Source organism: Asparagus officinalis, unplaced genomic scaffold (assembly GCF_001876935.1).
Source record: "Asparagus officinalis unplaced genomic scaffold, Aspof.V1 AsparagusV1_Un490, whole genome shotgun sequence".
In the NCBI taxonomy this organism is placed as follows: Eukaryota; Viridiplantae; Streptophyta; class Magnoliopsida; order Asparagales; family Asparagaceae; genus Asparagus; species Asparagus officinalis.
This window is the reverse complement of record NW_017972755.1, coordinates 113,507-140,322: the sequence shown is the minus strand read 5'-3', so window position 1 is coordinate 140,322 and position 26,816 is coordinate 113,507. Positions and strand designations below refer to the sequence as shown.

The following is a 26,816-nucleotide window of genomic DNA, read 5'->3' as shown; positions in this document are numbered from 1 at the left end:
GGTGTTATCAGTTGTCCGATACTTTAATGTTGTTGCTTCTAGTCTTTATTTTTAATAGATATCCTTTAGTATAGATTTTGAGTTTTTAAAGGATTGGACGAGTTGACAGCTATGATCCTCTCCCCTCTCCCTTCTAATTGCTCTTCATCTTGCTTTGGATATTTCTTTGTAAATATTCTGATCTATAATATATATCTTTTGAAATAGGGTGTCTTGCCCTATTTTACAGTTCAAAAAAGAAAAATAAAAAGTAGAAAGAAAAGAAAAGAAAAGAAAACTTACATTTGCCCTTAAATATGCAGAATTGCACTTTTAAACAGAAATATGCTAAGACATTCACGTCAAATCACGTCGACATTTTTACCTGATTCCACACCCGTTCAAACTCAATTCTTTTGAGGTCTACATTCCAACATACGCATGCCATACACAGTTAAATAAAAAATAGTGAGGGTAAGGGGCTGTTTGGTTGAGTGATTTTATAGAAAACTTTATAGAAAATGACTAATAGTGACAGTTTTATAAATAAAACTTTTCTAGAAATTTCTATAAATTGTGTTTGGTTCAAAAAAAATTATAGAAAAGTCAGAAAAGTACCACATTTTATAGAAATCAATTTCCACTCAAAATGAGCAAAAATCACCCAAAAATCTGACGTATATATTAAAAAATAATTAAATACATCAGTACCCTTCCCACGTGATTTCTCATGAGCATTGTTAGTAAGCTATTTTCTATAAAGTAACATCCAACCAAACAAAAAAAAAGAAAACAACATATTTTCTATAAAGTTACTAAGTTTTTCGTACTTTGAACCAAACATAGAAATAACAAAAAGCAAGAAATATGGTACTCTTTTGAGTTCTATATAATTTTCCTACAAATTTTATAGAAATACAAGGAAATCAAAATTTGGATACTTTTCTCTTTCCTCTTTTTTATAGAAATTGAACCAAACAGCCCCTAAAAGGAAATAACGCTGCCGAATCAAGAAAAGCAACAGTAATGGAATGCATAATTAACAAGAACAATTATACGCCATCCAAAATTTTGTGAGAAGATGGCATCCCAACATCGAGAACAACAATTTTCCAACCTTCTCCCTCCCTCAAGCTGATTGTAATAAATATATCTTGCATGATGAACAAATTCTCCCTACACCAGATTCAAATGAACCGCCCTGTACATCCAGAGCGTTGATTCATTGTTATGCGGCCAAGAGAGCCCATCTTCGACTTCCTGCAATAGGAAAAGACACCTGCCTCTAGTAATTTGAGATTTTTCTCTTTCTAGTTCTTGCTCACTGGGTAAAGATGCGCGTCTCGTACCGTAATAAGAGCCCTCAACAAGCAAGCCTCAATCTCAGGCGCCTGTCTACCCCATAAATAATTAATAAGCTACTACTACAAGAGAATGCACTTCAGCTGCTATATATCTTGCCCCCTCAAATTCTAATCACTTGGGGCCTTGCTTCCTGATTTCCTTCTGTTCCTGTTGAATTTCGAAAATGCACCAGATTTCTGATTGTCTTTTTTCCTCTCAGTTTTCATCATTTTATTTCTTCTATCTGGCTTCTCGTCCACACTCATCTTGCGTTTCTTATTCTGCCGTTTTAAATCTTTTTTAAACGGATTCCCCGGAACAGAGGGATCAAACCCCTCCAGTGATTGGATTTTCCTACCATCAACATTAGTTTTGTTTTTTATGCTGGACATGTCCTTTTGCTGTTTCCATCTTTTCCCTTTGCGAATAGCATCAGATGATCCTTTCGAATGCTTGCGTGAAGGACCTTCAAGTGCCCTTTTTTCTCTTCTGCAAATAATTAGTATACAGCATCATCTTGGTCTGAAGCTTCAATAGAACAAATTTAACTAAACCATGAAAAAAATGCAAAATAAACAAGGCTCCCTACCGTTTCTTTATATCATTTTCTGAACCCATTGCTGTATCAGAAGTAGAAAGCGCGTCTGGTTTCTTCTTCCAGAGACGCCCCTGCAGATAAAAAGAGTCAACAGCAAGAATTGCAGGCTCCATCTTAAATGAAGAACACACTGGCATAGATACTGAGGAAAACTCGCAAGCAGATTCATGTTAATAGGGGTAGGCTGAGGCTATTAAAGTTCCATTTAACATGCACTCAGGATAACTACATTGGGTTACTAGGTTATAAATAATTTTAACTGAAAAATCACGGCAACAAAAACAAACTTAGTAATGAAGACGTTTAGATGCTCGATTATTGAATACCATGAAAAATGGAGGCTTCCTTGGAACCCCTTGCAACCAAAGATTGCCTAATATAGTACTCAAAGAACTTTTTTACCCAACTAAAAGGGAAACCTGAAACCAACCCCAAAATTTTGGGAATAAAGGCTTTTTTCGTTGTTGTACCAAAAGAGCAACCTAGATGTTGATTCCAAGATTTTACACCCTATTTTTTAGGCTAACAAATACAAGTGAAAGATAATGTAGTGAGGCTGATGACTAATTATTCAAAAAATGGAGAAGGATAGAAGAGTCAAACAATGCTTTGAATATTGTATAAAGTCAAGTGCCTCCACATAAATTAGTTTATACTTACCAGGAGTCAAGTGATGAAGAGAGACGAAGATTGGAATAATGCTCCAAGATGAGAAATAATATTGATATATAACATATATACCATACTGGGGGAGCTTAAATAAATTTCGTTATGTAGTTAATGCATTTGAAAGCTTGCTGGGCTCAGATACGCATCTGTTTACATAGTGCAAAACCCCCATACGTAAGGACTAAATCAATTGATGTTAGGATCAAACGATATGATATACGTGTCTGATCATGCTCTAGTACATGATTACTGTTGCAATCTATGAAGCACGGACACGCATAACATGAAGCCGTGTCGTGTCGTGTCCGTGTCGGACACACGTGTCGAACACACGTATCCTATGTATTTTTTAGGATTTGCCTCGTGTCGGCGTGTCGGATCCGTGTCCGTGCTACATAGGTTGCAATACACAAGTTTGATCTCTGCCATAGGTATCCATGCATCAAACATTTCCGTTTGATACTCCAGCACCATGTGCCCTGATCTGATCACTGGCCTACAGCCAACCTGGACTGACATGGTAAAATCATCAAATTATACATCTTTGGAGTTGGGACGGGTCATTAGTCTAGACTATCAATTCCCAATTGAAACCAATAATTATAGAGTTATGGCTAAATGAAACATACAACACAAGCTTGCTTACAGTTACACATGCCTCCAGACACATTTTAATTTCTAACTACAAAACGTTACATGCTAATGGAATTATATTGTAGTCTAGAATCTAATTCTTAATCCATTGATTTGGAGATAATTAAGGGAGATGACAACAATATCAACTTTAGCCTGGGCAAAAGCTTTAAGTACATTTTAGGAATCCATAATCCTAATTTCTTGACATGCATGGCTGCCTAGCTTTCTACAAATGACATACACACAACCATAGCCACTCATCTTGCAGTAATAATTTGAATATGAATCAAGTACATTACTTGCATTCAATATTCTTCCTGTCTCAAGGGTTCTCTGGATTTAGTTCTTACATTTAATCCATCACAGCCCCTTTCTTCTTGTATTGATAACAGCACTCATACTAGATTCAAGAGAATACTTGAGAGTGAGTTATTTTAAACTCATTTCTCATAACTGAAAAGTTTCTTGTTGGCTTTATTATGCCATTAAGCTCATCGTCGACCCTTCACAAAGAAATAAGCTTCACCTTGTGTATCAAAAAGAGAGATTAGTGAGCTTCATACTTTGTACTTTTATGAAAAAGATCAAAAATTTATTATTCTTTCTTGATGTGATCGTCTCTCATGATATTTGAGGATAAGTAAGCAAAGAATTAAGACACTTTATACCATATAAATCACCAAAGCTTCAAATCAGAGGTATACTGGTTACAGTGACATTGGCTCCAGATCAACCAAGGCTTTTATAAAGAAAGTAAACAGAACCTTAAGGTGGCATCTACCATTAGAGGAGAAACAGAAGCTTAGTGTAAGGCTACCTTCTGATGTACACTTGTATCCTCGAGTTTATTGTTCTCAATATAGGTGGAACTGTTCATAGTCGTGTACAAAGCATGTTATAAGGTCATCATGAGAAGAATGATTTCATTGCGGTGGTATATCTCTAGTGAGCGCATGACCCATTTGAACCTTCGTATAAAGTGAGATTCCAGAGAAATATTTGTTTGGACATACTGAGCAGAAATCACATGGAGCTGATAAAGCTGACAGTGTTTTTCAAAGACAGGGAAATTTGTGTTTAAAGAAACATCTATAGCATGACATATTACCTCTTCAATGGTCTTGACGAAACCCTTGTACTTATCAGGCACGACTAACCCAACAGCTTTATTTCCACACTTTCTGATCAAAATCTCAAGGATCACAGCAACCTACAATGTGTATGGTCATTTAAATGATTGAAATACAATATAGTAAGGTAAAATTAAACTGTCAGAAAAAAAAACATTGACCTGAACGGCTTATGATTGATGCATACCTTCGATCTAAAATGATGTTTTGTGACAGACGACCAAGGCAACATTCCATTAAGGATATCAGTTAAGAAGTTTATCAGGTCGTTAGAATGCAAGGAAGATGCTAAAACTTTAATGAAGCCCAAAGCTGCCTGTTCAATGCTAAAAACAACTGAGTTGGGGAAATGAAACAACAAACAAGGTGATAGTAAAGAATGAGAAGAAGCTTACTTTAATAATTTCAATATCTTTCTTTTGAAGCAAAGTTAGTACAGTTGATATCAGGTTTGGTACAGCTATACAATATCTCGCATCATTGTATATCAACAATGAAAGCGCAGAAATTGCTCCACTCGTTATGTGAGGTGATGAACTAGAAAGATAACCCATTACCTGGAAACGAAGGAGATAAAATGTTATAAGAAAAGTATATATGCAGTTATTAACGTGATTTAGTTAACAACTTTCTCTGTTTCTGTCACACAACCAAATGACAGACATCATTCCACTCGTTTGTATATGCAGGGCGCAGTTTCATGTAGCAACAAAGAAAATTGAAATACAATAGTATAGCCAGCATGAAATGTGAATAGAGAGTTGCTTTTATACAGGACCTTTAGCATATTAAATAATACTACAAGATAATAACATCTCCCCACAAGGTTTTCACGTGAAAATTAAGGTAAGAAATAAGTTCGAGATTCACAACAAAGTTGTCAACTTCAACAACTGCTTCACCCTAAGTAGCAATAATTTCTTAGAAATACCAATAGCCACGAATGTGGTGGTATTTGATCACATCGAATCGAATATTAAGGTGTTTGTATTTGTATTTGTTTAAAATTATCGAATTCGCATGCGGACTCTAATATTCATATATGGAGTTTTTTGAATTTGAACTCGAATACTTGGTATTTGATAAATATTCTTGAATATTCATGAATACTTATCGAATATTAAAATATATTTATTTTGCTAAAGAATTTAAATTTTAAATAGTATTTAAATTCATAAATAAAAATTATTCCTTCATAATATATGATGTATATATATTTAAATCAAAATTTCATTAGAAAACAGATTTAAGATTATTTAAGTCTTAAAATCAGTATATAAAACTTGAGTAGAAATTATAAGCGGGTTAAAAATATGACATCATAAGTGCAATAATACAAATAATAAGTGAACAAATTTTAAATGAATATCTGATAGACAAACGAATTGAATATACATCTAGTTAAATTCTATTTGGTAGTAAAGTCGAATACTAAAAAATATTTGTTTAATGGTAAATGAACTATTGAATTGAATATGACAGAATAATTACTCGAACAATTATCGAACTATTTGTTAATTATTTGGTTCATTTCCACCTCTAGCCACGACTTTTGCTTTAAGAAAGATTATTCAACTAGTTGATTTTTTAGGAAAGAATAAACGAAATTTGGATTTGTTTAATCAACAAGAAACGAGAACAACCAATTAAAAAAGATTAAAACAAAATTTAGTACACCAAACTGCATATAGACATTATAAAATTGATGATGAGTGCATATGCTATGATTGAAGGTCACACAAGGGGAAAGAGTAAAAATCTAAGAGACCAGACAGCATAAATTGCACGTGTTTGACATGGCTTGACGCATGTGTAATCGCACAAGTTCTATTTATCATGAATAATGTTTGATTTCTGTTATTATTCCCAAGGAGAGCTAACTGCAACTTGTACGTATTCTGACATTATGCTGTGAACAAGTTTGATTGTAGGGAAAACAAAATGTAACACTCGTGAAAGCAGAATGCGCGATGATGAAGGAATCAAGTAGTGGCAACTGAATAGAGAAGACATGTCTTAGTATTGTTACTCTTACCATATTAAGCAGTTTCTGGAGACCGGACTCTGGATCAGTATCTTGGGTTTCCTTCAAGGTGCAACTTATATTCAGCAGTACATTATATGCCAACTTTCTAGATTCTTTCTTTGTCTGCACAGGCACATGGCAATCAGAGTTATTGCACCAAATGAAACTATAAGATTAAAGAAATTCATAAATTAGGAGAAATATCAAAATAATAGCAACTTCTATCATTACTTATACATGATAAGTGAAACTTATTCTAGTTCTAGAAATAGGCGAAAAATACATCAAGCTTGTTTTTGAACCATTGCTAATGTTTTAATGCCAAATTGGTTTTTTTTTTTTTTTTGTTATTGGTGAAGTGATATTCACACTGTTATCCCCCTAGAGGATTGGGCTGCCTTGTAGAGAAACATACATGTTTTGCACTGGTATTACCTGAAGATAACTAGATAGTTCAACTGTCTTATGGTCGTATGCTTTTTGAAGTGCACATTGGCAGATTGGGTGTATGAATACGTAACTGCATGTGCATGCTCACAAAAACACTAGAAAAGGCATGTGTCGTATACAAGAAACCTATAACTCTTTCACACATTTATCACATTAAAAAAAAACAAGTAAAAAGCATGCCTATGCATGTGAGAAATCAAATCCTTTTTCAAGTTCTCCCATGTAATAACAAATATTATAAAGATAATGATAGAACATCAGAGGTCAATAATAACCCTGACCTGCTATTAGACTATGTTTTTGGTTATATATCACTATCAATGCTCAAAGTTCTCCCAAATATACTAAGTACAAATAAGATTAAGAAAAGTACTACCCGATGATAAGGTAAAAAAATAAGATTCAAAATCCAGTCCACCATTTATTAAAAATAGAACAACGTATGTGTCGCCTACCAAAAAAAGAAAGAATAACATGTGTTTTTGAAGATATAGTTCAATGCTAGCTCAAAAGATAAAGGATAACTTTTCTAAATGATCATAGTTCAAGAAATTAAAATAAGAAAATCTATTTCAAGTTTATTTAAAAATAACTCTTATTTGCCTCCTAAGTCCTAATCAACTTTGACAAGAACCTATCGACGCAGTCCATAAACCAATGTATTTCTATCCCAGATCCAGAACTTCGGATTGTGAAAAGTGGATTCTTTTAAATATGAACAACCTGGATGTATTGCAAGTGCCAACAAGGGGGGAAAAGGTAAAACCAACCAAAGTTCTTTTAAGCATATAGATATGCAGGGCCAGAAAATGGGAAATTCCAAATACTTGGCAAGTGAAGAAGCAATTAAATTTAGAAATAATAAGGGTGGAGGTCCATATGCATGTGCTATTAAAATGGGTGGACTCGTTGAAACAATACTATTCTTGAGGGATTGGTCATAATTCAGGCCCGCCTAAGTCAACGAGGAACTATGAGTTATTTTTGTCAGGTGATACTAAACAATCAATCTAGCTTTCTAAGTGCCACTTTATCATTTAGACCTATCCACATAACATTGGGAGCTATTCACAGCTTTCCTCAGAGGATAATTTCCCAATATACACGAAGAAATAGGAATATTCTAGAAAGCACGAAGAATTTCTACACTCGTCTTCTTCTAGAATGGGTAAAGTGGATATCTACATTTGTTTAAAATTAGTTAACTTATAAATCTTGATAGGGACTATACATTCTTGGAGAAAAATAATTACAACAGAGAACTTCTCTAATTGAGGTCATTTAAGGAGGATTTGGAAGTCTAGATTCTTTATAGAAATAGAAAAGGAGGTCCAAAATATTCAAACTATCTTTTCTCTCTTTCTCGTCTTTTGAGATTTTTTTTGTGTGGCAGATTCTGCGTGCGGCTGCTGGATCAATCGTATGATAATTTAGAGATCTTTTGCATAACATTAAGGCTAATTTCAAAATAACCAAAGTCAAAATATGAAATCTCATGAAGATCAAGAACTTGTCATACAACACCATGAACAATAAAATGTTCAGCACCGATTTGCATGCAGAAACTTACATATAATTTGAAACATTATGCTTAATCTGTCTCGAGCTTAAGTATACAGGATCCAAGAATAGAGGAAATCTGTTCAAACTTCAGTTCCTTGAGAAATTTAACTATGGCAAATGTCTATGCAGTGCTCTTAGCTAACCAAATATATATAAATAGTGGCGATATGGATAGATAGCCACAATCAATCACATGCACACACACGCATGCACACACATGATATATGAAAAGGACATTGTACAGTATACATGATATATATAAAGTAAATCAGCACCGAGCTTACCTTTAATGTGATGATTATCTCATTGAGAATCAGAAATGCCTTATTGTCCACATTCTTATCATTTTTCTACAAAAAATAAAGAAATAAAAATTAAAAAATTAAAAAATATTCAAGGACCAAGGTTAAAGAAAACACATTGCCTATCAAAATGAGGTCTTGAAACTAAACCAAGGACGTCATGACTGCTGACATAAATATAGGATGCTGACAGAAGACGATCCATGTATCATAACAGGAAGACCTTTGGAAATTCTATTTTTGGGAAAAAATGGAGTTTCTACAAAGGGATTTTTATTATTTCATTTCTCTATTTGTAAGTTAATTAGGCTTGACAAAGTCCAACAAATAACCCATTGTTAACTCAGCTAATATAGCTGTGGTGGTACTTAGCGGGTAGGTATACCAGTAACGTATGTCATGGATCTTTCAGATGTACCGCATCAATGTCCTACATCACACTGATTTGTACATTATACCAGAATAACCTTGTTGATAACACCTCCTTCCACTCCCTTCAAACCTCAACAACCCAACAATCCCCACCCCACTCTGTATAGTCTGGCAAGGCCAAAGGTTTCCTAAAAAAGGGAAGAACCCAGGTTACTTTTTCGAATGTTAAATCTCCCTCAGGTGGTCAACCATTTCGTCAGATGTTAAAGAGTTGACTAATTTGCCAAGTCTGTAGTTCTTCTAAATATATATTATGAAAGGAAAAACAATCTCATCTATGAAGACGAGTAAATCTGGCCTTGAATCTAAAATTTCTCTCTTTCATTGGTTTAGCTTGTGTGTACAATTTATGTTGCAGAAAAAAAAAAGAGAGAGTTTATCTCAATGTGCGACAACCCTTCAAATCCCACCCAAATAACAAATTATATTATGAGAAAAAGAAGGCAAACACAAGACATTTAAAGATATATAAGTTTGTTAAACAGAAAAACAGAATGTTCAATGCAGAATCTCTAACCTGTAGGATATGAACCAATAAATAATGCAAACATAAGAAGCGGTTTTTAATGGCATCACTGTCGGCTGAAATCTTTACACTGAAAAGAAGATCCATCAATTCATCTACTCGAATTTCGAAAAACCAACTGTGTACCTGCACCACAAAGAATGTGAGTAGGTAAGTAGACATTATAATCTTCAAACAATTAGTCCTTTCTGACCTCTAAAATTCTATTCAATGCATAATATGCTTCGATATGGCAGGTTCCATCTGTATCCTGCAAATGAAATAAAACAAGTGCTTTAAATAATCTGTTGCATAAGAAAAATAAATTTCTCATACTTGAAAATGTAGTTTATCAGACTCAACCAGCAAAGATGTAAAATATACCAATAAGTTGGACTTTATAAAGCTGAAGATTATATTAATCAGGTCTTCATCAGCTGTCTCAACAAAAGATGATGCCAGCTCCATGATCAAGCACCTGCAATGACTAAGTTTCCTCGTAATCCTTCTAGTAAGTTTAATAATGAATAAAGAAGCATGACTTATAAGAAACTATGCAAGCAATTTAGGATGTAAGGCTAAACTAGTATAGCTCAAAAGCAACTAATGCACATCCAGGTAAATTTGCACAAGACCAAAATCAGTAACATACTAGCACATTACCTGTACTAGTCATGAAACCGATTGTTTAAGCTGAAACTGATGTGATTTTAGGTTTCATAATTTTTAGCTTTGTTCAGAAGTTAATTTGATTATCAGCTTGTGCAAGTAATTTGCTAATTATTATGATTTGAATGTAGTTAGTATCTGTTAGATTTCTTCATTTTTGACTGACAGAATTATACTATTTAGCTGGTCATTTTAGATTAAGATCATGTCTTGTCTGTTCTCTTAAGCCTATAAAAAGGGTCGAAGAGTTTGTTTCACTGTGGTTAAATTAATTTGGTCCAACCTCTTTCTCTGTTCTCATACTTCTACCAGTTTGCACATATTTGGTATTGAACCCCTATCTGAAGTTTCTTTAGCAACTTTTTTCTGTATTATGCCCACGAGAAACAGACTTTTCTCTTCTTACTCTGCCAAATACTTGCTTGCATTAACAGAAGGTTGGTAACCTAGAGGAAAATTTGACAATCTTTACAGTCTAGTTCAAGAGAGGGTTTCCCTTGCTTTCCAACAGTCATCTTTAATTGATAATGTGTTTGATTGCATCGAGAAACTCATGAAGAGAGGTTTTCCACTTGAATCATCTCCCCATCCCCTCCTACCAACATTCTGTTAAGATTTGGAGAGAAAAGAGTTTCTTGGAGAGTCTTCCCCTCACTCTATACTTTATTATTTATAGAGATGAGTTAGTTACAAATTAGTCTCACAGGCAATGTGAGACTAAACTAATGCTAAACTAATATTTATACTCTCTTCTAACACTCCCCCTCAAGCTGGAGCATATACATCATGCATGCCTAACTTATCATAAATAAAGTCAACTCACGTTCGACCAAGTGGTTTTGTAAGAATATCTGCCAACTGATGTACTGTCGATACATGTTTTGCCGTGATGATTTTGTCCTCAAGCTTCTTGCGGATTACATGACAGTCGACTTTAATGTGCTTAGTTCTCTCATAAAACACGGGATTCTCAGCAATGTGAATTGTTGCTTTATTGTCGCCAAATAGACTCATGGGACATTCTGGAGGGAGACCAATCAATAGGTCTCTAATCCAAATCATCTCTAGTGTCACATTTGTCATAGCTCTGTATTCTGCTTCTGCACTGGATCGAGACACAACACTTTACTTCTTACTCTTCCATGACACCAGATTTCCTCCGAGAAAGACACAATATCCAATAGTCAATCTCCTATCAAAAGGACATCCAGCCCAATTTGCATCAGAGAAACCTACAATTTTGGTGTCCTTGATCTGAATAGAGAATTCCTCGTCCGGGAGCCTTTTTTAAGTACCTCAAAATTCTCATTACTACATCCAAATGAGTAGTTCTTGGTGCGGACAAGAACTGACTCACAACACTAACCGCGAATGTGATGTCAGGTCTAATTACCGTTAGATAATTCAGTTTCCCCACCAATCTCTTATACTGCCCAACATCATCAAGAAGTTCCCCTTGTTCTGGTAGTAGTTTTGAGTTCACATCCATTGAAAAATCACTGTTTCTACACCCTAACATTCTGACTTCAGAGAGCATATCCAAGACATACTTCTTTTATGATAGAAGAATACCCTTCGTTGACTTTGCAACTTCAATGCCTTGAAAGTATTTTAGGAAACCAAGATATTTGATTTGAAAATGTGTCTGCAAATACTTCTTCAGGCTGTCAATACCAGAAGTATCATCCCCTGTAATTACAATGTCATCCACATAGACAACTAGCAGAATTTGTTTCTCATTCTGAAATCGCTAGAAGACAGAGTGATCTTTTTGTGCACAACAAAATCCAAATTCCTGAATAACCGATGCAAAATGTACAAACCAGGCTCTCGAAGACTGCTTCAAACCATAGAGTGATTTCTTCAGCCTACACACGTTCGCATTCTTCCCTTGAGCAACAAAACCTGGTGGTTGCTCCATGTAAACCTCCTCATCTAAAATACCATTAAAGAATGCATTCTTGATATCCAACTGATGAAGTGGTCAGTGATTTGTCACTGCTAACGAAACAAAAATCCAAACAAATGTCTACCATCGTAGAGAAAGTATCTATGTAATCCAAGTCATACACCTGTGAATAGCCTTTAGCAACCAATCGGGCTCTCAGGCGTGTCAAAGTTCCATCAGGATTCAACTTGATAGTGTACACTCATTTTCCGACAGGTTGCTTTCCTGGTAAAAGTGGGACAAAATCTCAAGTCTCATTCTGCTGCAAGACACTCATTTCGTCCTGCATCGCTTGGTTCCAATCTGAAATAGACAGGGCTTCTGCCACATTATTGGGAACCAAATATGAGTCGAGGGAAGTAACAAAAGATTGAAAGGTAGAGGAGAGGCGATCATAGGAGACAAAGTGAGAAATATGATGTTGAGTGCAAGTTCGTGTCCCTTTCCGAAGTACAATAGGAAGGTCTTCCATAGAAGGGGGTAAATTTGCACTTACTGATTTAGGTTCTTCGGGCAGAGGACGTGGTGCTGAGACCGACGTTGGCACAGGAGCAGGAGCAGAGCGACGATGATAAACTTGAATTGGGTCGTTAAACCGAACCGAGTCTTTGTCAGTAGCGCAAATAGTATTATCAGCGAATGAACCACCACCGTTAATTAATGACTCTTGTAGGATTAAATAATCATACTCATCCGGTGATAATGGAGATGGATAACTAGAATGACTGGGTTTATCTTCAAAAAATGTTACATCAACAGATAACACAAGATGATTGAGTGACGGACAGAAATACTTGTAATATTTATGCTTTCAAGAGTATCTAAGAAAATACCTTTAATCGACCGAGAGTCAAACTTTTGTTTATTCAGACTATGATTATAAACAAAGCACGGAGAGCTAAAAATCTTTGGATGAAGCGGAAAAAGATCATCGTTAAGTAAAGAATTTTGAAAGGAATTTTATCTTACAGAGCAGAAGAGGGCATTCGATTAATCAAGTAACATGCTGTTAAGATAGTTTCCCCTAAAATTCTTTGAGAACGCAACGATGGAATAGCAAGGTCCGAGCAATATCAAGGAGATGTCTATTCTTTCGTTCAGCAACTCTATTTTGCTTAGGAGTGTAAACACAAGAAGACTAATGAATGATTCTATGTTGTTCAAGAAAACTAGTTTAGTTGTCATCCAAATATTCCTTTGCATTAGCAGATAGAAAATTTTTTATCGAAATCTTGAATTGATTGACTATTTCATAATAAAAGAGTTTAAATGTAGAAAAGACTTCAGACCTAGATTTGAGAAGATAAATTCAGTAACACAAGAGTGATCATCCACAAAACTGACAAAGTATCGGAATCCCAACTTAGAAGTTATTGGGTATGACCCCTAAACATCAGAATGGACAAGATCAAATGGTTAGCAGCCCTCTTTGTAGGCTGTCTAAAAATCACAATAGATAGCTGATCCCCATCAAACACCGATGATGGAAGTTACAATCTGACGACTGCCAGAAGGTTACAATTTGAAGACTTTCACGTAGATCGCTAAAGGTTACAATCTGACGACCTTCACGATAACTGATGGAAGCTCTAATCAAACAGCCTTCATAATCAACATCGGGAGTTACAATCTGACGACTCTCATATATCAGAGAGATAAAGCAAAGATTACAAAATGACGATCTTTACAACGCTTCGACAGAAAGAGTCTACAAATCGACGGTCTCTTCAAATCAAACTGTGGAAGTCCTCCCCGCACACCAGCATCAAGACGTATCGCGTTCATAGCCACGAACGCAGCTCAACGCAGCTCATACCGCAGCTCAACGCAGCTCCAACCGCTGATCAACGCAACTCCAACCGTTGATCAACGCAGCTCCAACCGCTACTCAACGCAGCTCCAAGCGCTGCTCAACGCCCGCTGCCAAACGCAGCTTTCATCCGCTGCAAACGCAGCTTCCAGTCACTGCGTTCAAGCTTCTAGACACTGCGTTTGGACACATAATTCATGCCAGAACGCGGGCCTGCGTTTGACTCGTTCAAACACGAGCTGAACGGTTCCAAAACCGTTTCCCACGATCTGAGGGGATCACAACTCCACTCAGGAGTGATTTAAGGGGCAGTTACATCCCATTAGCCCCACTTAGGAGCGAATTAAGGAGGTTGTTACACCCCTTAATCCCCTATAAATAACTGAAAATCAATTCAGTTCAGGGTTCGGGCGGTCGGTTGGAACTTCTTGGCAGCAACAGAAGAGATCCTCGAGGTGGAATCTTTGGGGTTTCGGTTCTGATCCTTCGGCTGGGACTTGGCAGCGAAAAGAGGATCATTCATCCTTCGGTTGGAGCTTTGGAGATCGGCAACAAGATCTTCTTCATCCTTGGCTTATAACCGACTTTCGGTTAAATCAACTCTTTCATAGAGTTTTAAACTCGTTCAGAGTTCTCCACAACGTCAAATCGTGAGGAGAAGATCACGTTTCAGTGAAACAAGATATCGGATCGTCAACGAGAAGCAAACTCGACGCGAGCATTCGAGGGAGGCATCTCATCGCCACCGTGAAGAACCCAGAATTAAACAAAGGGGAGAATCCAGATCATTCTCTTCTCTTTTGTAATCAGGAAATCCAATTGTAACTGAGATTAAAGGAATACAAATCAATTTTCCTTCATTTCTTTTTATTACAAATTTTCCACAAACACTCTTATTGACTCGATTAGAATAAGACACGATGATGTTTGCCAAGTTGACACGACTCACACTCTAATGAGGAAAGAGATTTGAACTGAGGATTTAGAAGCTTGAGAACAGAGAGAGAGGGATGCCCTAGCTGACAGTGTCATTGTAGAGCTGATGAGTTTCTGATACAAGCTAAATGTTTGGAGCCCAAGTCCAATTTATAATGACCATTCTGCTCATATCCCGTTCCAATCATTTTCCTCGTGACAAGATCCTGAAAAACACAATGTATGGGGAAGAATGTCACAGTACAATTTAGTAATTTAGTTATCTTACTAATAGATAAAAGGTTATAGGAAAAACTAAAAAGATAGAATACGGAGGAAAGGGGAAGACTATGGGTAGGATTGGTGTTGCCAACACCCTGAACATGTGTACGTGAACCATCAGCTAATATAATTGAATTAGATGTAAGAGAGAAAGAGGACCGGATACATTAGTTCCCATTCATATGATCAGTGATACCTGTATCTATAATCCAAGTATGAGACGAAGACCATGTAAGTAAAAATAAAGGGTACCTGTACTTTTGAGAGTAGCGGATAAAGAGGAAGACGATGTTTGTGAACTTTGGTACTGCTAAAATAATTAAAATTGCTGAAATTGATGTTGCAGCTCCGTATCATGGAAGAGTGACTGTGGTTGAATTTCACTATCAGATGAAGTGAGGTTGTCCTGAACGGTCATGTAAGCACCCTTGACCTTCTTTTCCAATTTAGGACAATTATATTTGAGATGTCATAGTTGGTGATAGTAGTTACAAGTCTTCACTGAGTCATCGTCATGAGCATATCTGTCGTGAGATAGACCTCCACGGCCACCTCGTTGATCACCTCGGCCTCCAAAACGACCAGTGTGATAACCTCCTCTCCCTTCAAAGTTTCTTCTACCTCTTCTAGGATCACCAATATGACCTCCTCGTTTATAAGACTGTCAACTATGAGTGACAAGTGCAGAGCGATCCGCAGTGGATGTGAGTGGTTGTGGCGTTATTCAGAAAGTGATAAGTCTCAGCCAAAGAACTAATGACGGAGCTCCCCATAATTTATGATCGAGCAGAGTAAATAAAATCTAGGGTGCCCAAGTAGGTGAGTACCATAAACTTGTTCCATTGATTTTGCATTTGTTTTACATCCCCAGTAATAGAAAACATTTGACGAAGTTCCTCAGCCAGACGATTGAACTCACCATAATGATCATTCATGGGTTTACCATCTTATTTCTTACGAAACAGCTCTTGAATTACTTCATATGTCCGATTAATATTGATGCTACCCCCATAGAGATCTTGCAAAAAATACTAAAGTTCCTTCACTGTCATACAACGAATAACTAAATCTTAAATTTTAGGCTCAATAATATTAAGAAGTTGATGCAAGAGGACACTATCGTCTAATGTCTAAGATTCCAGTGTCAGAGTAGGAAGGCATGTTAATAAATGATCAGTTTTGTCTCAGCCTGACGCGTAGATTTTAATAACACGTTTTCACTGGAAATAGTTAATTCAATCAAGTTTCCTGTCAGGATTCTACCAGAAAATATCTCTGAAACTTTCGTCTAGACCGTTAACTCAAAATTCTTGAGTTCATCAGATCCAGCCATCATGAAACAGATGAGTAGAGTTTAAGACAATACCCTCCATAAGTTGTACTCCAAAATGGAAACAAGTATGTCCCAAGTTCAAGAAAATAAGTCTTGAATTAACAGTAGGCTGAACAAGTCCAAGAACCCGAATATTTAATTTTGAACCTGAAGGTTAAAGATCAAGAACCCAAAGGTTAACATGAAACTTGAATGTTAAAGATCAAGAACCCGACGGTTAAGATGAAACCCGAAGGTTTTTCTTTTTACAAGACAACTCGCAGATCTGATTAAGATCCGAAAACAAAAAGAGAGCGACGAGCGACGAGCATGGTGGTGGCGAGTGAAGGCCTTATAGTGGCAGCGGTCATCGGTCATCAACGGCGAGCGGCGTCGGGTGGGAGTTGTCGCGTCGGGTGAGAGAAGCTTGAGGACGAGGACGTGGATCGAATGGACGAGGACGAGGAGTTGTCGAGGAAGATGAGGGCGATGATGATGGCGAGGACGAGAACGATGAGGACGATAAAGCGGTTGTCGGGTTTTGGCGGCTAGGGTTTTGGAGAGAGGCGGCTGCCTAGGGTTAGGGTTAGGCTTAGAAATATGGATTAGTATTAGGGTTAGGATTATGGATAGGCTCTGATACCATGTTAAGATTTGACGAGAAGAATTTCTTGGAGAGTCTTCCCCTCACTCCATACTTTATTATTTATAGAGATAGATTAGTTACAAATTAGTCTCACAGACAATGTGAGACTAAACTAATGGTATGTTTGGGAGTTCACTTAGGGAAGGGGAATTTTGGGGAATTTTTCCCCTTCATTACCTCCAATTTGGGGTGTAACATTTTGGCACAAATTTTCCCCTCATTCCCCTCCTTTACCATCCTAAATGCAACTCCCAAACAAGGTTAAAATTAAATTTCACTTCTCCTCCCCCTCTCTACCATTCATCCAAACAGGCTAATGCTAAACTAACACTCATACTCTCTTCTAACACATCCCAACCATCATCACCATGTTGTCACCACTTCCAACCATTAAAGATAAGTGAATTGGGCCCATCCAAATTGAATAAGATCTAAAATCAAAGTGAGTTGATTTGAAGCCATACTCAGCCAGTTAGCCCTTACTTCATTAAGTGAACTTGTCCTTGAGTAACTTCGGTCTATTTCAAACAATATTGAAGCGCCAAAGTTGCTCAATATTATCGTTCTTGTTCTATTTCAAACAATATTGAAGCGCCAAAGTTGCTCAATATTATTGTTCTTGTTCCCTTCCATTTGTTCACAACCATATTCGGAATTATTGTTGCAAAAAGGAGACAAAACAGCTCATTATCTCCTAGAGAAGTCACAAAGCAGCAGAAGCAAAACATTTTGTATCTTCGATTTAATGAAATTGTTAGGTCTTGAAATTAGTTTCATTTTATTTGGATTTGGATTAGGATGTGAAAGTAGCAAGTATTTGTGAAATTTATTTGTAGTAAGTTTATTAGCTAGTTAGATTTTTTTATTCAATCTTTTGATGAATAACAAAGGGAATTTTGTTATTTTCAAGACAAGTTCTAAAGGTTATCTGCTTCCCTCATTTATCTAATATATTTCTTCTTTCTAGTATCAATTTACACCTGAATACTGTGACATCAAGAAAATGTAGTAGTCAAATGGAGGTTCTACGATGCTGCTTTTGCAAAAAAAATAACAAATCATAATCACAGCTATGTACAACCTTTATCTCAACATTTAGAAAATGGAGCAGATAGGTTATCTATCAGCAAGAGGATTTTCATGTCACCAAAATTCCATGTGCATGTGTAGTTGTAGGCTGTCTAAAAATCACTGGAGATAGTTGATCCTCATTAAACACCGATGATGAAAGTTACAATTTGATGGCTTCCAGAAGGCTATAATTTAAAGATTTTCATATAGATCAATGAAGGTTACAATCTGACGATCTTCACAACAACTGATAAAAGCTCTAATCAACAGCCTTCATAATCAAAATGAAGGTTACAATCTGACGATCTTCACAACAACTGATAAAAGCTCTAATCAACAGCCTTCATAATCAACAGCGAGAGTTACAACCTGACGACTTCACAACAACTGATAAAAGCTCTAATCAACAGCCTTCATAATCAACAGCGAGAGTTACAACCTGACGACTTTCACATATCAAAGAGCTGAAGCAAATATTACAAAACGACGATCTTTGCAACGCTCTGATAAAAAGAGACTACAAATTAACGGTCTCCTCAAACCAAGACGCGGAATTCCTCCCCGCGTTTCAGCATCAAGACACAACGCCAATTCAACCGCGGACGCAGCTCCTTATCAGCCATCGCTGACGTAGTTCAAACCTACGGACGGAGCTCATGTTCGGCCGCAAACGCAGCCTCCGAAAGTTGCCAACGCAGCTTTCAACAAGCTGCAAACGCAGCTTCTAAATTGTTGCAAACGCAGATTCCAAATTGCTGCAAACACAGCTTCCATATGCTAACGCAGCTTCCAGAAGCTGCAAACGAGCTTCTAGATGCTATGTTTGGACGCAGAATTCACGTCAGAATGCGGATTTTGCGTTTGATTCGTTCAAACACGAGCTGAACGGTTTTAAAACTGTTTTTCACGATCTGAGGGGATCACAACTCCACTCAATAGTGATTTAAGGGACGGTTACATCCCATTAGCCCCACAAAAGAGTGATTTTAGGGGCGGTTACACCCCCTAATCGCCTATAAATAGCTAAAAGGACAGCTTAGTTCAGGGAGAGGGGGGTATCTTTGGATCTTTGAGAATTTTGGAGATCTAGATATCGGCTTCTTCGGATCTTCTCGGCAACAGATTCTTGGGGCTATCTTCGTGCTTGGCTTGTCTAACCAATTACGGTTAAGATCAATCAACTCTTTTACAAGAGTTTAAACTCGTTCTGAGTTATCAACTCGTTCTGAGTTATCAACTCGTTCAGAGTTTCAAACTTGACACGCAAGTCCTGTACAGCGTCAAATCGTGAGAAGATACCGTTCCAATGAAACAAGACGTTCGGATCGTCAACGAGAAGCAAACTCGGCGTGAGCATTCAAGGGAGACATCTCATCGCTACCGTGAAGAACCCAGACTTAAACAAATGGGAGAATTCAGATCAATTCTCCTCTCTTTTGTAATCGAAATTCAAATTGTAATTAAGATCGAGAGAATACAAATCAAATTTCTTTTATTTTATTTACTACAAATTTTTCACCAAACATCAGTGCTTTAAAACTCGCCCGATTTTATCAATTTATCGCCAATATATCAGGTTTGGACCATGACCGATACGATATCTGCAAAAAATTATTGCATATCATTTTTGGACAAATTTTCCCAATATATTGGTGTAAATCCAATAAAGTGGTTGATTTCTCGTGGTCTAAAAATACTCAATTTTCTATAAATACAATCATAGTGAACTAGCTCGGAATTGGAGACAAAAACCCTCTTTTTTCTATACCCAACCCGCATCCACTGAATAAAAATAGCACTACCCTATTCTACTCCACATCCGCTAAACAAAAATAATTGGTAAATGATTCTAAATGTGTGTTATTTACATGTTAGTATGTTTATATTTTATTAAATGTGCTTAGATTACAGTTTAGGACATTACTATATTATATATGCTCACCATTTGGTATGACATTCCGATTTTTACTACTTATCCCCGATAATTGGGATCCGGTATGAATTTTGGTCGTATAATATATTTATATTTCCGAGAACTGATAATTAAAACCTTGTGCATGTGTGTTGTGTACAAAGCAGCCCACAACACATCCAAACACCTGCTTTAAGTTTTTTAATGGTTTGTTCAGATTTCGGAACATCTAGCAATGTTAAGAGTTAAGAACAGTCTAAAAGTATTAATGCCAATGGAACGAGAGAAACTGAAGATAAACAAATATACACTAAGTAGAGGTAAACAAATATGTGGGGAAAACAGAGATTGCTGATTACCTCCTGTTTTTGAACCCTTTCTTTTTAGATGCATTCTCTATCCCTCCATTTATATCAACTTCTAGGATATCCTCCAATTTTCTTGTTTCAAGTAAATCATCTCCAGCTTCACACTTCTCCAATGATGAAACAAAGAAGTCTTTAATCTTCTCACGCCCCAGGACAGAAGCCAAACAGCCAATTGCTTCCTGTTAACACAAGGAAAATCTAATATATCAAATTAGGCACATTCTGTGCATCACAGATAGTAAAAACCCTGAATAAGAATCTAAAACTGCTAACAAAAAGTAGACAAAGAGAGAACATTTATATTAAGTTGAGGAAGAATTATATAAATTAAGGAAAAATTGTTTACTCTATATATTTCCAGAAAGTGTGAACAAAAAGTAGTTTCTCTTATACAACCACGTGTCTGTATACAACACTATAGGAATGCTACTCTTCAGTAATCTGAGATAGAACTTAAAATTATCATTAAGTTGAGACCCTTAATACTACTTGTGAATCTATAGCACCCAATCCCGTTTTTATTATACAGTTTGGCCTCAAAGTAAAGAGTAAATCACAGAGAACTATAAGTATTAACCAGAAATTGATTCCCCCTAAAACTCAACAATCTAGAGGTTCTTATAGAACCCTTGGGATTAGTTCCCTCAATGAAAACCAGTCCTTCCGCTTAAAGATTGAATGCAGACTCAAAATGTCAATACTGAAATGTACTTTTAATTTTTATTAATATATTACTTCAGTTCTATTCCCTGTTGAAGCGATTTTGTAGAAAAATAAGGTAGTCTTACTTAAGTCATTTAAACAAAAGAGAAAATGGCTTCCACATCAAGACAAGAAAAATATTTTTCCACATGTGAGTTGGTGAGATCTATCTTAAACGAAATTTCCCTAACTTGCAAATTCGATGGTAGAAAATTATGTTCTCTAGATCAAATAGCTATGACCGAGCAAAAAGATCACAAACCTTCAGGAAGTGCTTATCAGGAGGAGAATCCCAAAATATATCTGTAAGAACCCAGAATAACTCCATGGAGCTGCAGGCTAATGCCTTAATGTTCCTAGATGCAGTTTTCTCTGAGTAGCAATTAAACAGATCTCTGGCTTCACGCTTACTTAATTCAAGTGCAGAGCGAAGATCAGCACTAGGTTTTGCACCCTCATTGGGTTTTATGAAGCTTCTGTTTCCATTCACAAGCTCCTGGAAAGGAACAGAATGCTAGAAAATTAGCAGATAAACAGCCCATGTAGACATACTGTAAAGATTGATTATGTTAAAATTGATCTGATTCGTTTTACCAATTCCTTGTATGTTTTGTTCTTCATATGTGTATAGACTAGGTATTATAATGAATATATGTGGTAAGAAGGGGTAAAAAATCAGTTTGATACATGGAACTGCAGTACATTCGGGAGCATTTGCCCATGTGAATTTACTAAGTGGTTGCATTTCATGTGTCAGCACATACAAAATACATACTGATATATTAGATGACACATTAAGAGTCAAAGACTATGAGTCTATAATAATGGTAGCCCAGGTCATAGCAATGTTTTAGAAAGCGCTAGGCGTTTCTAGGTGCCAGACCAGGCGCTTAACCCCCAGGCACCTAGGCGGATGCTTAAGCGGCAATTAGGTATTTTTAGCATCAAGAGAAGAAGGATTGTTTTCAAAGATTCAAATCTTATCTACCATTGTTGTGTACCTCATATAGCCTTGGATTTAGAGTTTTGATCCAATCCGTTTTGACTTGGCCTATTCTCTTCATCCATTATTATGCCTAAGCGAGCAATATACCCCTTTTTATGCGTTGCAGTCTACGCAAGTGGCTCATGCTCCCCTAGGCGCCCAAAGTATCACTTAAGCCCAGGCAAGCGCTTAGGCCTAGGCAGGCGCACAGACCGCTTTTTAAAACAATGAGTTTTAGTAACCACAAAGTCCCTACTGGCTACTGATACTTAAATTCAAAAAAATAGGAGCAGCCATGTTACTACAAAATAAAAATATGATATTTAAAAACCTAAAAGAACATGATGGCCCTTTTCAAACTAAAAGTCAAATGAATAATCCAGGTTCAAACTCCAACCTTCCACTATAATATTCTCATAAACCGTGAATAAGTAAAAAAGGAAAACCTAAATACTAAAGGAAAAAATTACAAGACAAATCTAGTCATTACTCCATTTCAGTTAGTTCTTGCCGCACAAATTTCAGCCATCCAAATCCGGAAGGCACCACCATGAATAGTTTAATGCAAAGTGAGTCAAAGGGGGCCTTGCAAATAAGATAACCCGAAGCAATAACATATTGAATTACCATTACCTTCACTGCACTCGCTACGGTTGCATGCAAAGATTGACTTTCTTTCAGCATAGCTATAAGAAGCTTGGACAAGTCACTAAAACTCTTGGAAGTATCAGTAGGATAACGGCAGAAGGCTGGAAGCAAGTCCATTAGGCCATGGAAACATGACTGCAGACCTTTTAGCTTGGATGTTTTCTTAACTGAATAAGAAACAAATGACAGTTTTTCAGATGTTTATGCTTTTGGTATATAATTGGAAGCAATTAATGCACATACCTTTCTTACAAGCATTCTGCACAGATTCTGCAAGGGGTACAACACACTCCATAAAATACTGCAATGATGCTCCTATCACATATCTCTTCAAGACAGGTAGAATCCATGTATTTGAGCAAGTTGCTTTGTCAGTATCAAGAGATATTGGTACAAGCGAAAGTACTTTCTCAGGTCCCATTGCAATTATAGCGGTCCCAATACACGCCTCAACCTGATGAACAAACAAAGATTTTCAGCACCTATAACGAGCTTGCAACTCAGCTGTACTTCTGTACTCAAAGAATACAGAAAGAGTACTGTGTAACTTTCTACAACTCAGAGAAATAGTAATATCTCAAATAAAAATATAAGTCAGTAAGCTTTACGAATTACATTTATATTGTTGGACTTACATGCTTCATATGAGGAGATTCCTCTTTCAAATGCATTGCCTTCTTTGATAATTTAAGAAAGATTCCCTTCATTAAGAAGAATGAGAATTCACCTACAAAATAAATTAGAAGTAGAACAATATAGGTCAGAAATAGTTACCTACATAGCATGTATGACACGGCAAAGATCGGTAGAGCAAATTAATATGTATGTCAATAAATAAAACAGCACAGAATACTCACAAGTAAAACAAATGGTGCAAGATCACTGCTGTGAAAAATGGTGCAAGATTTCACTTAGTAACACAGTGTACTTGATTACTAGAAAATTGATAAATTACAACTATATGCATAGAAGTATATATAATATGAATTTATAGTGTAGCAGAGGCTTGTTTACTTTTTGAACAGAAGAAAAGAGGACTGATTTGAAGGAGTTGTGACTGTAGATATAAAGGGGGTCAGGAATTTAGACAGGTTCGGGCTAGGGCTTAGATGAGAAAGAAAGAAAAATATTGTAGTAGGGAAGATTAGGGTTTGGCCTCACTAAAATATTGTAGTAGGGAAGATTAGGGTTTGGCCTCACTCCTCCATCAAACACTTTACACGCAAAATATTTAAATTGTCATATCCAATGAAAAACTAAAATAAGTACAATACTTATATTTTACATCCAACAGACTTGAATTGAAATAGCACAAAGACTCTTAATCTTAAACCAACTAATTTCCAAGCAAACTAATATTTTCCAACAAAATTCTAGCTCTTACTGAACTAAATTTTCAAAACAAACTAAATCTCCAAACCAATTCTAGTTCTAGGATGAATTTGCTCCCAATGTCAAAGTTTCATGTGAAAATTTTGAGGCAAATCTAATTGATGTCCTGCGGAAGGGACAGATGCAAAACAAAAAGACCAGTTAATCTAGGTAGAAGGAATGAATTCAAAACATGGTAATCGGGAACACTGCATTAAAATTGTACAGCTTGAAATAGTAGAAATGTACTGTTCAAGAATATAAATAGAACACAGATGAAACATGAGAACGCCTTATTACAAAAGAAAATACACTGCTATAAGCCCTTACAAGCAGAGAATATTGATTAACCTTTTTTTAAGAGAGACAAATTATTCAGAATTAGGGTGACAAATGAAAAGGAAAAGAAAGAATGTAAGGGGCCTTTGCCCCTTAATAATGAAATTAGTAGTTGAAAGATAAGAAATGATGCATATGATATGAGCACGGAGTGATTGAACATACCAAGTGCAAGGAACAAAACTGAAATGACTGCCAATATATTCTCAGTGGGAGTATCACAGGCACCAAGCATCTGATCAAATAAAGTACAAATAGATGTGACTGCCATCATTTCAGGGGTATCTTCATCATAATCACGCAATGGACTTCCAGTACTCAATAAAAGTTTCCGGTTTATATGTGTGTTGATCAATTCCTTCAAGATATTTTCAGCACACTTAGAAGTAGTAGCATCAGAATTCAAGTAACCTGAAAATTCCAGATGACGGTAAATAAGTTCAAATGGAGTAAAACTGTCATAAAATTTATTAATTTTAGAATCTGAAAATTAGATTGCGAGATTCTGATTCACGAGTATAATACGCACGGCACTTCCTAATGGAAGTTGGCACATGCATAGATTCATGTGCATATATATATTGGCTACCAAATACGTATTGAGTGTAAATTAACATTATATCAACAGGGTACCTGATTTGGAAATGACAGTGCAGAAATAGTCTATAAAGAGAACTCTAAAAGACAACATAATTCATTTTCTCAAATTTAAGACCATTGCTGAAAATCCAGATAAAATTTTCCATCAGCTGAGAAGATGATCACAGTATGAGGTTTGCACCAGGAATACTGTAACGTTGTACCAAAGTCGTACAAAAACCATCTTCCTGTTCTAAAAATCAATATCTGACAGCCTATAGTAATGTGGTTCAACAGAGTACGTTCCAAAATGGATAAACATCAACTGGATATTACCCAGACTGTAGGGGGAAACTCTTAACGGCTGTTTAACAATTTTAGCAAGAAGAAAGTTTGGTACACATTTTCAAGCAAAGTTATTACCGAAAAGTGTAGAATTTGGTAGTAAAAACATTTTCATACCTAAAAAATGGAGATTATGTCTTTGGAACTGTATGATGATATACAAGCATCCATATTCCATTATAATGACAGGAACACAAACAAATACACACAAACATATAATCGTATAGTTATCCAGACAGATATACAAACACACATAAGACAGCATGTTAAATATTAACCGTTGTTAATATGAACACAATTTTAAAATACTAACTGATATGACTTCTGAATAGAACTTTCAGATAATTTTCAGAGTTTCATTATAGTCAAACTTTTGAAACCTCCTTGTTAGTATGTTACTTTAGAAGGACTTATTCTTCCAAAATTCAAATATATCTAGCATGTGAAGTTTTAGCTCATGCAATGAATATACCAGAGATTATACAGTGATTTTTCTCAAATGGGGGGAAAATTTTGTATCTACCTGCAATAGAACTAAAGATGGGTGGAAGAAATTTTATCCATAAGCTCGGCTGTGCATCGTGAAGCTTCTTCAGGCCATTTTTCAATAACATGGATGCAGAAATGATAGTATCAATCGGATTCTTATCAGTAGATATGTAGGATGTAAGAGCAGAAAGCACTTTCTCCGAGTCAGAAGCAAGATGTTCAATTTCTGTCCATTCCACCAGTGCTTCGAGAAGCTTAAGAATGTGCCTCGTGCGCGATGAGAAGCTATGACCCAAGAGTTTAGAAGCACTGGACAGAAGCCTTATCCTGACTTTCTCAGATAGGCTCGGAACAATAACTGTTACAACATTGAACATATGGAGCGCTTCCAGTTGCTCCGACTCTGACTGTATCTTCGAACCCGACTTCTCTAACAGAGGCGTGTGCTTCTGGTACATAGAGTGCACAGCTTTGCTTCCGTTTTTTATGACAACGCTGCTCCGAAAAGCTTTAAAAAGATTCTCAATGCATGTTTGAGCACATTTCCGGACCTGCAGCATTAAAGTTTCACATTTTTATCTTCCTCCATCGCAAATATACTAAAAACAAGGGGGTCACTTGTTGAGTACCTTGGGCCGCTTGTCGACGGCATAGCTAAGAAGCATCTGCAGAGGCAACTCCACCGAAGTCCAATCCTCCAGATCGACGAGGAGAGACAGCACACCCAATGACTTGATCAGGGATCTGACCGTGCCGGTGGCCAGGCTGGAATCAGGATCGGTTCCTGATGT

The 26,816-nt window shown here is 36.5% G+C and overlaps 1 protein-coding gene across 1 annotated transcript; it reads right to left on the bottom strand.

Annotated features, from left to right (window-relative positions):
- Window positions 1-833: 833 nt before the first annotated feature.
- Window positions 834-26,816, bottom strand: LOC109827877 (RRP12-like protein). Its single transcript, XM_020394898.1, has 18 exons — window positions 26,655-26,816; window positions 26,060-26,576; window positions 24,778-25,023; window positions 23,538-23,629; window positions 23,146-23,356; window positions 22,888-23,069; window positions 21,532-21,765; window positions 20,559-20,746; window positions 10,019-10,112; window positions 9,849-9,905; window positions 9,647-9,781; window positions 8,680-8,745; window positions 6,392-6,505; window positions 4,752-4,913; window positions 4,544-4,672; window positions 4,335-4,436; window positions 1,913-1,992; window positions 834-1,812 (listed from the first exon to the last, which is right to left on the bottom strand). Exons 1-18 carry the CDS (start codon window positions 26,688-26,690, stop codon window positions 1,452-1,454), a joined length of 3,006 nt encoding a protein of 1,001 aa, XP_020250487.1. The 5' UTR covers window positions 26,691-26,816; the 3' UTR covers window positions 834-1,451.